Source organism: Phalacrocorax aristotelis, chromosome 3 (assembly GCF_949628215.1).
Source record: "Phalacrocorax aristotelis chromosome 3, bGulAri2.1, whole genome shotgun sequence".
In the NCBI taxonomy this organism is placed as follows: Eukaryota; Metazoa; Chordata; class Aves; order Suliformes; family Phalacrocoracidae; genus Phalacrocorax; species Phalacrocorax aristotelis.
This window is the reverse complement of record NC_134278.1, coordinates 12,672,938-12,686,415: the sequence shown is the minus strand read 5'-3', so window position 1 is coordinate 12,686,415 and position 13,478 is coordinate 12,672,938. Positions and strand designations below refer to the sequence as shown.

General features: G+C 41.9%; 1 protein-coding gene across 1 annotated transcript; it reads right to left on the bottom strand.

Moving 5' to 3' along the window:
* Positions 1-393: 393 nt before the first annotated feature.
* On the bottom strand, positions 394-13,174 carry LOC142055598 (uncharacterized). The gene is made up of 22 exons (XM_075089721.1): positions 13,152-13,174; positions 12,860-12,912; positions 11,205-11,297; positions 9,761-9,888; positions 8,946-9,089; positions 8,180-8,263; positions 7,453-7,620; positions 7,288-7,384; positions 6,968-7,191; positions 5,978-6,131; positions 5,694-5,902; positions 5,495-5,612; positions 5,137-5,342; positions 4,559-4,676; positions 3,686-3,855; positions 2,831-2,904; positions 2,626-2,753; positions 1,633-1,822; positions 1,078-1,219; positions 711-807; positions 498-576; positions 394-397 (listed from the first exon to the last, which is right to left on the bottom strand). The coding sequence occupies exons 1-22, from the start codon at positions 13,172-13,174 to the stop codon at positions 394-396; spliced, it is 2,703 nt and encodes a 900-aa protein (XP_074945822.1).
* Between the last annotated feature and the right edge of the window lie 304 nt (positions 13,175-13,478).

Below are 13,478 nucleotides of genomic sequence, written 5' to 3'. Positions count from 1 at the left end.
GAAAAAAGCTCAAAGTGATTTACAATTGACTTCACACCTGTTGCCACCTTCCTCCCCCTACCCCAAACCAGATGCTTCCAACTGCAAAGTGCCCAGACACAAGTTTTGGACATGTTAGCTGAGCAGCCTAGGTCAGATGCAAGCCATACAAAAGACTAAGAGTTCAACACTGTAGAGGAACACAAGAGCAACACGCTAATTTAACTTAAAGGCAAAAGTAAGCCCATACTGGTTAGCTGACCCTTTTCTCAGTAGACACCATCAATATGTTTTCCCACTTTTGAGATGGCCTTACTGCCCTGTTCTGGGCAGGCCCTGCTTGCTTAGGCCACCTGACTGCAACTTCATAAAACAAATTAGTTCTTGTTTAATCTCTGTCAGAATTCAGTGTATTCACCTACAGAGAGAAGAGACACATACAGAAGTTTGTCATGTTACAGCATAGTGTTACATGTATGCTCAGTATTTCAGTAGTGTAATTTAAGATTGACACCTACCTCTGATAGTTGTTTTCTTTCCTAACAAGCACTGCTCCAGATGACACTTGCCCATGTGGATGCGGTTCTGCACTGCGGTCTAGTGAGACATTTCGGCTTTTAGTTTTCTGTACAGCACACACTAGGACTGAAAGTCTTTCACCTGGCACAGCTCCTGAAAGCCTGTGCCATATAAAGATTCACGAATGACTTAAGAAGTGCCTATTTTCTTACCAAGTCGGTGATTCCCAGGATTGCATCTCCTTGAGCAAAGGAACCCTGACGGCCGTTGCATAGTGCTACAGATCACCACACTGCAGTGGAAATACAGCTGCAAGGCAAGAATATTTATATTATGTGTAGGGAGTCTTATTTAGCAAAGATCTGATAAGTGTGCTCACCCCAAAGGAGATGAACTGAACACTGCCAAATGGCTAGTCTTTATTTACTACTAATAGTGTTATGCCTTCAAGGAGGTGGCTAATAGCTCCAGGCAGCAACTGGCCAGCTGAGATCTTACACAGCATTTGCTGCATGCACCGCTCCAGGCTCACGTATCGGGACTGCTGACAGCACATGACACACTGCAGAGACACCTCACCTGCTCTTGTAACAGAGTTGTGCCTTGTACAAAGGTGAACATCCTCACTTCAAATCTCTTTAGGTGCTGAGGAAATTTTACTCTTAGACTATAGTTAACTTCATGGAAGACTGTTCTGTAGGAGTCTTCACTGTTTTCACACCTTTTTGAGAAAGGGAAAGACAACTTAGTTCATTTAAGCCTTCATCGCTTCAACCAGATCTTTAAACAAGTCAAGGACATGGACTAGGAGAACTTCCATCTGTTTTCCACCGGCCATAGGAGTATGGATAGAGCCTCCCCAGTTCATGGTCCCTGCCTTTGGCCACAGTAAGGTTGCTTCTTGTTCTTTCTTTCCAGCTAGAAGCACTTCTGGCCACCCCCATGACCTGCTGCCACCAGGAGGCACAGCCACTGTGCTGACAACAACATGTGCCCCACAGCCTAGCAGCAATTACACAGTCAGGACAAAACAATGCATCCAAGCTGATTTCTGACCTCTTCCCCTTTTCTCCCAGCTAAAGTAAGGGCCCTTGTGCCAAAGAGTTACCAACACAGGAGGGAGGCCCTCCTTACCCATTTATTAGGATAGGCCACTGTGGAAGGCTGTCCTGGCTTTGGGAGTTTGTAGCCCAACAGTCATGCAGGTTTAGTTCCAGTCTTGCATCTTCAGGCTGGAGCAGTTCAACTTCAAAATACAGTGCTTCTCTCAGGTATTTTACCACAGGATATTCCGATTCCTGATAGGGATCTGAATAGGATTTGTCTGGAAGAGAGTATTGATTTTAGAGTTTCCTTTTTGCAGATTAAGTATTCACGAACTCTGCTTCATTTTTCTTTCCACTACCATTTACCCTGGGACAGTAATGATAAAATCTGGGACAACATAGGGATGTCAGCAAATGGGGATAGGATGGTAGAAAAATAAGAACTGGTAATGAAAGTAAAGTTCTGAACTGTATACCTTGGCTCTGAGGATTCAGAAGAGAGCCATTCCTCCTCCTGCAAAAACCCATTGGAGCAAGATGCTTATTCAAAACCATCTCTAGAGAAACACTTTAAAAATTATAAAAATGCATCAGGGACACTCCAGTCAGGGTGAGGGTTTGGTTCAGGCTTCAGTTAGCCCTTTCCGCCAGTGTAGTTACCATTTTACAGCAATATCACATATAGCTTTCTTCTCTGACACAGGTTATGATTATTTCAGTCAGTGCTAACCTTGCTTAGCAACACTTAGGGCGTTGATAGGGGAGAGAAGCTGGTATCACACTCACTACACAAAACCTTTAGCATGACCAGACAAAGCAGGAAAACCACACTTGTGTTAGTGATGACACAAGTGTCTGTCTGATCCAAGTATCTGTATACTTGACCATTTAAATGCATTCTAGAATGGAAAACCTCTGTTAGAGGCCTTCAAGAGGTTTCCACTCCATCCTTGGAGTCATCTGAACACAGTCCTGGGCAACTTGCTCTAGGTGGCCCTACCTGAGCAGAGATGTTAGACAAGAACCTTCAGAGGTTCCTTCCCACCTCAACCATTCTGTGAAGTCTAACCACAAAAGTTACCTTTAAAAAGCTTCAGTGAAAGAGCAAGAGAGCCAAACCCTGGCTTAATACTGGGTGGTGGGTTCTTCTTAGATTCATATCGCACATCAACAGTCTGCTTGATTGCATACGAGCACACAAATTTCAATCTGAGGGAAGAAGTTTAACATTATATTTTAGAAACCAAAATATCTTGGACAATCTTATTCTAGGGAATGACACTTACTGGTATACTGGTGCGTCATTGCCAGGTCTAAAATAGAGTACATCATTTTCATATGTCATAGTTGTGCTATTGAACTGAAAGATACACATTACAAAGAGGACAGTTACATTAGAGTTTACTTTAGTTTTGGCATAATATCTACACATCCCTCCTCTTGGCTGGCAGATTGCCCTGAGCACAGTATGCTTAGGAATGACCAGAAATTACTGGCCAACAACCCTATGCCTACTGAACTAAAGCTGACTACAGCTGACAGCAATGCTATAGTTAAGAAGAAACAGATTATTAGCTAACAATACCTTGAACATGACCTAACACCCCAGAAAGGAGTGCACTGGGCCTAAGAGATCAGTTGTTTCTGTTGACAGAATCGGTGGCTAGCATAAGACGCAACACTTGCAGAAGTAAGCTGCTTTTGTGGGGACCCGAATTTGAGCATGATCTGATCCTTTGTTATTTTGTCTGTTTTCTATTTATGCAGTACACAGGTGACAGGAACAGGACTGACTCTAGTTTTGGGCCAGGTAGTCATTATCAACACCTCACCAGGTTTTGCAAGGCATGTAAGTATATATCAATAGTGTAAACTCACACCAAGTCGATTATTAAACAATTCAGAGGTGTCAAACTGAAGACTGGTTTCAGAAAGCACCTCTGGCCTTGAAAACTGTTTTTACCTAATAAGAACTTCTGCCCAGCTGAATTTAGTACCCTCAGAAAAGGAGTATAGTTATACTCTTATAAAAAAAGACAACCGTGTCCTTCTTGCAGCTTCTGCTCAGCTCTGAGCCTCTGCCAGTTCTAGTGATAACCCTATCCCAATGCACAGTAAACTTCATGTGACTAAGCCCTTACCTTTCTACTTGTTCCACAAGTGTTCACATTGAACTTGAAGGTTGCAGTCTTCTCTGTCACTAGACTGGGTTTGCACTGTCTGTCCCTTAACACAAGCAGGCTGGTGTCCAGGTCTGCAATTCCTACCAATTTTACTGCAGTAATAACCACAGTGCCATTGGGCAGGCACTCTGAAATAGAAAAGACAGTTTTCCATACAAATCAGGGCTCAAGCTCCTTTGTTTTGCAGCCTAGCACAACAAAATGATTCTGCACAGATTTACTAGCAAGTGTTTTGGCAGCTCATAAGAATTAAGTTTTGAGAAAGACTCTCTTCAGCACTAATACTTTATTTCCTTCAAGCTAACTGCCAGTAGAATGTGTACTACATGGGTGAAGTCCGATTTCCCTCACTTTTTCCCTCCCAGGTGTTCTCATGCCTCCCAAAGGGATTTTTCTAGCCAAGATATTCAATACATTCAATCCAGATGAATAGCTTTGGAAAAAATAATTTATAAGATGACCCTCCCTACTCCTAACCCCATCCCGCCACAAGGAAACCCAAACCAAAACCACAACCTAAACAAAAAACAACCCATCCAAACAAAAAATATCAAGACAACCCCAAAACCCCTTTAAGAGCTTCATGCTTTTGGAAATGTGAGGGGAAGCAGAGTTTCCCCACCTCTTTCCCCCTCTCCTGTACTAGACAGAACAGCCACTCCAATCTTTAATCTGACTTGCCTCATAGTATGTTAGTTTGTAGGAAATCTTACAGGCAGGTAGGGTATCACATAAGTATAAACTCTAGAAACATTTCAGACTACATGGGCTTGTGTGGCTTAGTTATACAACTTAAAGAGCATTAATAGCTAATCTCCAACATGTTATTACGTATTAGCTCTGAAGGTGAAAATCTGCAGGAAACCGAGAAGTCCCTCCTATTAGCCAAGGTGATGCCATCTTTCAGGCTTAAGTGGAGCGAAGCCTTTACTCCAGAGGTCTGAAAATCCTAGAGATGACAATCACAGGTTAATCAAGAGAATAAAGACACACTGTTCAAGTAAAGTATGCACAAACTAAGAGGGCAGGTTGTCACAAGCCAAAGCTAATGGTGCTTGATCAAAGTCAAATCCACAGGAAAAAGTTTTTAATCTAGAAGCCAACACAATGAGCTTTTTCAGTCATTTTGCAGTAGAGCGCAATACAAACTCCGTTGCACGTACAGTTGCCATTAAAGATTGGTCAGCCCTACAGCACTTGCAGAATGTTTTTTTTACTTGACTCCTTCTGTCAATATTAACCAAGGGAAATTAAAGTGTTCTTCCAAGGGCAGAAGTTAGTCCTCTATTAGTCCTTTGAAATCTATCTCAGGGGAAGTCTTATTTCATGACCTTCAAGGCCATAGTGTATCATGTTTACATCTCGCAGCTGGAGCATACCTTTTAATTGCTATATGCTGGCATCCTTACCTCATAGTTCACATGGGAAGAAAGGAAAGGGACAGAGATAGCCAGGTGAGTGCCATTGTCCCTCAGGCTGTAATTGTACTTCTGTGCAGCCTCTGGGGTCAGGTGCCAGCCCGAGATGAAAGGTAGCCAGTTTTGGTCCACATTCCCATGAGTGATAATGAGATGAAGGTTCCTCCCATCACAAAATCCTCTTGCACTGGGCAATACTGTAATATAGTCAAGAGTCAGCCAGCATGCTAGCTGTCAGAGTTTAATAGGGCTATTTAGGACTAACAGTATCCCTGGCTGAAGTAAGCCCAATTAACAGCTGAGGTCACATCCAGATTGGTAGAGTTTTGCATAAGTCCCATTAGTTTACCTGCATCTTTAACAGTGGACACTGTTATGACAGGGACAGCAAAGGTCTCCCTTGTCGGATGAGTTATGAATACAAGTGTAACATTCAGGGTGTACGCTCTTGTGTCAGCTGTCATGTACTAGGAAAAAATAGAAATAAAAATCACCAAGTGATATCATAATTTCTGTACCGTGGTAAGCTGCAGTGTCTCAGTACACACCTCTCTCTTAATGCTTGGAGCATCAAATGGGACTTGCATTACATAGGCTTTGCTTCCATTAGCATATCTGATGTCATATGTTAGATATCCATGCTGAACAGCTTCAGGTACAGCAACAGTTTCTCCCTCAATGGTTAAGTTCATAAGCTCCACATCTGGGAGGAACGTTCCCACTGTCACATTCATTAGCCTTGCACTCAGATTTGAGTCTGAAAAGGAACACAACAATATTAAGCTCTTATCAGTACCGAAAGCTTCAGTAAATTCCATGTTAGGCTACTTACTGTTGGTTATACCAAGTTCTACTTGTTCAAATGGTGTTTCTATTTCCTTGACGATCGTTTGTTTGGTTAGTCCCCATTTGTTATCTTCCCACTGATGTTCCAAGAACAGGTTGATGGCGTATTTTGCCCCATGCTGTCCACTGGTCACAGAAGTCTAGAATTTCAAACCAACACACTTCAGTATAACATAATTTTACATTAAAGTTGTATTGCAGCATCTCAAGGTCCAGCTAGAGCTGCAGTTCCAAATAGTTGTCCTTCTCAGATCTGTGGCCTTACTTTTATACTGGGAAAGAATCTGCAAAAACACACTCATGAGGAATCACAAACTTAAGAGTGGCACTTGCTTTATCACTATTACAGGCTCTATTTTTGAGTAAGAGTTTAGATTATCTCAGAAGACTTCCTTTTGAAGAATTGTCCCCCATTCCCAAGTTCTAAAGCTGCAGGGGACTACATCAGTAAAAGGGCTTCTCCTGTAACTTCCTTTGAAGTTCAGTTGTTACATTTGTCCAGGATTCAGTTCACTCCAAGGAACTAAATTTAGATGTACAGTTTCAGCCCATCCCAATATCCTACGGTCTGGTGCGCAAATGGGTTGTTCCCATTCTCTTAAATGGTGTGTGTAAAATACAACAGAACCCATGCGTGCTTAAGAGGTCAGTTAGGACTGTCTCCAAGGAGTATGATATCGGGACTAAAAGCCAAAAGCTCTGTGATAACCTGAGGAGGGAGAAAAATCAATAGTTCTGTATAGGAGTCTGTCCGTCTGTGCTTGTAAGAAAAGAAAATCTTCAAAGTGGTGCTTATAAGAGCTGTTTTTGGTCAAGGCTTTTGGGATTTTTAATATATCCTTTCTTCCCCTTCACCCCCATCCTTCATTTGGAAAGGACAGGATGAAGAATTCTTCCCCAGGAAAACAAACAAACAAAAAACCAAAAACCACAGCCCAGAAAGCCTGTTGCCTGCCACCTAACATAAGTCACTAACCTTGTAATAGCCACCTTCTGCACCTATTGGTATCTTCATTGCAATTGCATTTAAGTCATTCAATAACACATATTTCCTAGCAGCCATTTCCTTGGCAGAGAGTTTGTGTAGATCCACACCAGCTTCAACAAGTACATCCTTAAAGTTAGTTGCTCCAGCAGAGAGTGGTTGAACATATTTTGGAACAGTCCAAGTGATTGTTTTGTTAGCGTAGTCTACACCATCTTGGGGACAAGACATGAAAGCTGTCAGCTCATTACTCTAGTTGTAAGTCAGTCCCCATACGTTTAAACGCTGGAGTATGGGACCACATTTCTCACCTACAGGACACGCCACAGCAGTATCCACTACCAGGATCATCCATCGCTGTTTGTAAAATGTACTTGATCTCACTGCAGAAAAAGTAATTCCCTGAGCCTGTAGGAAGACATCTGGTTAGATCTACACATCCTGGCAGCTTTCTGGGCCAGAATGAGCATACCAACCTCAACCAGCTGAATTTGCGCAGCAGCGTATGGTATTCGCAGCAGAACCCTGGTGTCTGTAGTGTTGAGTCCATAGCCTGCACTCCAAGCATCAGTCACAAGCAGAGCCCTTTTTTCTTCTGGTTGATGAAACACTATTTGCCATATTGAGGTTTCTCCTGCTTTTGCCTACCCAGAGAAATTCATTGGCAATTTAAACATTCTGTACAAAGCAACTTCTTATTTACACCATTGAACGACTTGCTGTACTGAACTGCCCAGCAGTTTTGTTGCCATACTCTAAATACTGCTAGTGTAATACTGCTCCAGCTTTCCTATGCTCAGCCTCTCACACACAGACAACTTTTGATATTAAGAGGATTGGAGATTAACTGCACTGCTGCATTGAAGGTATAGGGTCCAAGGAAAAAAAACTCCTATCTGCAATTCACTTCTGGGCCATGAGGTCTTACAGAAAGTTTCTGTTGCACGCTTTTTTGCCTGGAGAAGACTTAGTTTCCAAGCTCTTTGAGAAATCAGTTTCCATTTCTTCCTTGGAGACATAACGTACAGCTGTTTGTATTTCTAATGTACAAGACCTGTATGCTAAAACCTCTTGATACAGAAGTTCTGCCCTTCCTACTTAAGTGCTTTTTGAATGGACATTTTATGCTGTGCAGACAAAATAGAAAGATGTTGTGCCAGAATTAGCACTACCTTTTACTAGGAAGAAAGCTTGTAGTTTTACCTCTGGAAAGGTGAGAGTCCAGTCCTCAGGTTCATCTTGAATGAAGTCTTTTTCAGTCTGCGGAACATCCCTCCTGACAGAAACCTGAAGGGGAAAAGCCTCTGCTAGGGTTTTGCTGGTGGCACTTGTTTACTTGTCTCCAGCACCCTGTAAGTCTTTTTCAATACTTTCAGAATAGTATAGTATTGAGAAGGGAGAGTAGCATTTCCTAAAGGGAGGTTGCCACCCACTTCAAGTAATAAAAAAAGGAAGAAGGCATAAAATGCTACTGTGCATAGTGCATTATCTATAGACCACTTGATTTCAGGTTCTTATTATTTTTAGCATATCTTCCCTTTTCTGCTTCTAGCTGAAGCCCATATTCGCTTCATAGCAGAGTCCTTTTTCCCCCTGCTCTCTCTTCTCCCCAGAAGATTCAGTTGGGAAACTTCCTTCAGAAAGTACACATTTCTGTTATCAACTCAAAAAAGATTTGTTGAGGCAACATTCCATGAGTTCAGTCCATTAGCTCAACATTTTGAATAAAATTTCACAACTTTTTGGTTACTGATGCAGGTGAGAAGGCTATACAAGCATAACATAGATGTATTACTAAACTCAAGGCACATGCTGTGCATTCACTAGTGAGCTGTTCACAGTGGGGAATTCAAGTTCTGTTTCCAATACACATTCCTAGCATCTAAAAAGCTTCCAAAGAGAGCATCTTTGAGTATTTACCTTCTTACCTTAATTTAAATACCTTCCCATTTGTACTTCCAATACTTACCTCCATGTAGTTACTTTCACATACTATCTCTCTTGGACTCCATGGGCCATAATGGCAACTTGCACTTTTCAGATAAGCTGCAGCATTTTTCATATCAGGAGTATGCGATGCTTTGATTTGTATAGTTACTGTGAACACATCTTGCTGCATGGACACAGGGAACACTTGTTTGTTAGACCGATTTTTCCTATTTAAACACCACCTACTCTTGTGAATTGAGTAACTTACAAAATCCACCCACCAGCCTCTGCACAGAAGAGCAACTCCACACTGAAGCATTGTTTTCTCCTTGGTTAGCTACAAAGGCTATATGCCTGAAAGTGTATAGCTACGTAGCAACATAAATGCTCTGAGGAGCAGTTTCAACGTCTCACATAGCCCCAGAGCTGGACAAAAAAATGCTCCCTAAAATATCATTGATCTTGTGTTTTATGACATACTGATGGTGAGCAAGCAACACAAGCAGCCGAAGCTTTTGAGCTTTTGCCCTAACACGTCTCAGGCACTAAATAATAGAGCAGAGTTCAACACAGCTGCCAGGTAGAATTTCCTATTCTTATCCAAGAGCAAACAGCTGCCCCTCAGGGTATATGTAATATGCTTCTTCATATGTTCATCTGTAGGCTGTTCAAATGCCAATACCATGGAATATTCTCAGACCTTTGGGTACCTTTGAGGAGAATTAAATAATTTTCTGCTAATAGATGTTCCAGATATTATGACACTTCAATTAATACTTAACAATAATTTGGTAATCTTTTGCATAATGGTCATATATAACAGCCCTGTACTCAAAGGGCCTATAGTAGACTTACCTCTAAGTGAGAATGGCAGCTTAGCGCAGAAGCACGAAACTCAATGTTACTCCGATTGTTGTAAGTTACTGTGTAGCCACACTGTGATGCCGTGGCCTCATCTAGCTCCCAGGCTATGCCAGATTGGTCTATGGGCAATTAGTGAAGACCAGTATTAATGACTATAACTCCTGCTCTGCAAACACCCACAGCAACTTGCCCTTGTCCCAGGGTTCAGCTGACCCTGCTCCAATACAGCCCAGAGCTCAGACACAAGAAAGAATTGAAGTGGTGAAAGAGCTGTACCAAAGTCCATAGAAAATGAAAAGGTAGAGTTACAGACAGACTGGGACAGGGAACAGTAGCAGCTCAAGGACTGAAGATGAAAAGAATCTCCAACATGTAAAGATACTAAATCCTAAAGGGGTGAAAACCACCATAAGCACAGAACCCCAGTAAGCACAGAACAGTCAACAGAGCACAGGTCAGTGTCAAAGTTGTCAGGACTGACAGATGACAGCCTAGCAACATCAGGAGTCTGGTCTGCAGCTGGCAGTCCCATGTTTCTGCCTGGCCAACAGAGTCTTTTCAAGGGTCTAACCAGGATGATGAGCATACTAAAACTTAGGTTGGATTTTTCTAGGCTACTAAACTGTCTTTGTGGGCTTTTTTTTAAATCTCTTTTTCAAAAATGATTGCTTTATACCCCAGGTGCAGAGTGTCTTTATATATGGATGAAGATGCCTGAACAAAGAACAATATATAAGTGGGTTTTTACACAAGTTGAACATCCTAGACAGATGGATTTTCTGGACTATATCTAGTTAGGCAGCTAACTAGCATGGAGAACTAGTTCAAGGCTGAGTTTACATTTTACACATATAATCTTACACCTAACGATGTTTATAGCCCAAAAGTTATTTCACTCTGCCCTTCCAGGGCATTCTGTGGTGCTTTTCACTCAAATGCACCGCTTGTTGATTACTAAGCCCATAGCCAGAAGGCCCCGCTAATTTTTCTTAACTTCATTAAGAATTTATATGCCTCCACCAGGTCCCTTAGCTATAAACAAAGAAAGTGGAGAGCCTCTAGTGCAAAGTTGGTAATGTAGTGCCAGCTTCAGGCAGTGAATTTTCAGAATAGTGTGTGCTGTTACTGGGGAACTTCTTCACCAGGAGGGAAATCCACCAGCATTAGTATGCCTAGAAACTACCATGTGCATTGTAATTTGAGTCCAAAGACAGCAATATCGACTCTAATCATGCCTATGTTATCACTCAACAAGGCTACAGCATAGGTTATATAGAAATAAAGGTAGCATTTGTCTGTTACTTACAATGAGTTGCAACCTACTAAGCTCTGTGGTCTTGGTATAATCCAGGGAATTCTAGTATAGGAGGACCTCGGAGAATTTTAAACATTTAATCATGTGTAATTTCTTCTCCAAGTTCTTCTGTGAACTTACCAACCACGGAAAAAGATAAGTATTTGTCCGCAAAGTATTCTGCATTCAGTGTTATACGCAAAAGATTCCCCAAGCACTCTGAACTCATGGGTCCTGTGTTGAATGTATTGAAAGGCTAGTAAATAAGAGGTTAAAGGTAACATACAAATAGAAATTTGTTACTTCCTGGGCTGCTTTATAAAGTCAGCACCATAACAGTCATATTCTAGCGCATCAGGCCAAGAAGTTTTAGAGGTTTGTTTTTTTTAAGCCAGCAATACTTCCAGAAGAAAAGCCAGCTCTGAAAGTAGTATTCCAATAGTAACTCTCTGGTCAGCTGGCAATGCCACCTGCAGCAGCCAGTCATGGAAACAGGATTTTAGTATAGGTACAAGAAAGTACTAAATTGGTTGCCCCAGTTTGAACACCTTAAATGGAACACAACAGAAGCAAGTTAAGAAAGTCCCCCCCACCCTCCTGAAAAAGGAAAAACCTAGAATCCCCAAACCGCCAGCCAAAGGCACCCCCCAAACAAAGCCCCAAACCAACACACACCTACTCACAAGAGGAGCCACAAGCCAGCTCAGGATAGGGAGCAGCCACAACAGCTACCCATCAGCCTACCCTGTTCACCTGCCCAAGTATCAGTACCCAAAGCCAGTTGGCCTATGCTGGGAAAGGACCACACAGGAGCAAAGAGAATGGCTTGAGAAGCTCAAGTCCCAGGCTATCATCGCAGCATAAACCAGGCTATTGCTGCCAAACCTCTTTAAGGCAGGGAGCAGGTACAAACTATTCTAAATGTAGGCCTAGGGACCAAAGAAGACTTTTCATTTGACACATACTTCTAAAAAACTGGGATTTGTTGTTTGAAACAAAGATTTCTATGGCATAGTGAGCTAATGACAACTAGACCTTTTACAGTAACAGGGGCATTTCAAAGGCTGACAGGATGCTTTTTCCTAGAGAGTTCAGCACTATACCCTAAAGGTAACCAGAGATGCAACTCCCATGTCAGAGGTGGTCATATTAGGGAATATCAGACAGATACTGGTGAACATGACCTTATTTGGCCCATATTCCAAGCTACCAACTTGATTCAGTACAGAAGCTATACAATTGCTCCCAGCTGGATAAAGCCTCCTCCAATAACTTTTTACTTTGATCTTTGGTCGATGCTAACATGTTTATACAGCACCTGTAGTGAGCAGGGCAGACTGTCTTAGAACCGGTCTCTGTATCTGCTCTTGTAGGACCAGCTGTTTTTTGTAAGGACGAGGTTAAAGCAGACAGCAGTTTTGGTTAAAAAACCCTGTTTCTTCTCAGGCAAAGCACTGATATATTTATAGTATTTAAGAGACCTTACATATTGCATGGTCAATAACAGTAACTAGGCTCAAAAAACCCCAAGAACAACAATAAAATCCCGCTTAATTCATCAGTGTTTGCTACCAAAGTGAGTAAAAATAGAAACATTTGCTTAATATGATGGTACATAAACCTAAAAAGCAGCTGTGAGTAGTTACCAATAGACAACTCTATGTCTGGAGTTTTGCAGAAAAACACGCAAGCATGGCTGCCACAAGAGCTTTAGATAATTCGGAAATACAAACACAGATATCACCTATGAAAACACCTGGAAATTGTTATATGAAAGGAGTTTACAGCAGCATTACCTGATCTTGCTTGGGTCCATGTTTCAGAGATTAATATCCCTATTAATAACAACCTGTAAGAAAAGGCAGGCATTAGCAGCAGCTTCAGCGGTGACAACAGCTTGCTAACAAACTTTTGCACTCAGAAAGTTCCAGTCTGGATATTAAACTACTTTTAAGTGTAGTTACAGGTCTAGACTTGAAAATTACACAATGGTATTTCTTTGGTCATCACTAAAAAGTTAGAGAAGGTAAGAAGGTATTTGATGCCTTAGGTAAGACCATTTACTTTCAGAAGCCATAAAGCTCTCACCTCTGCACCAGATTCAGCTCCATCGTGCATTTGCTCAGCCTCTACCTGTGGTGCTTTTTCCTTTATAGCCACACACAAACAAAAACCTCCTTCATCAGCTTTGCCTAGAAATCAAAGCCCTTCTGAATTCATAGAGTCTTAGATTAAGTAGAAAGGCTGCCACCTTTATACTGATGAAACTAATTTTCAGCTGTTTACCCCCCTAACTACTGCAATTCATGTCACCTGCTCATTTGCTTCACTGATTAAATCTGCTCCTGCCTAGGTTCCTAGGTCTCCCCGTTTTCATTGCTGCTAGCTCCTGACTAGCAGGTTGTTGGGGGCAGC

Coding starts and splice junctions, on each gene's coding strand:
- LOC142055598 (XM_075089721.1), bottom strand. CDS start 13,174: ATGGAGCTGAATCTGGTGCAGAG. Junction 2,754..2,830: donor AATGACGCACCAGTATACCA/GTAAGTGTCATT, acceptor TTCTTCCCTCAG/ATTGAAATTTGTGTGCTCGT. Junction 1,823..2,625: donor TTCACTGAAGCTTTTTAAAG/GTAACTTTTGTG, acceptor ACTCTCTTCCAG/ACAAATCCTATTCAGATCCC.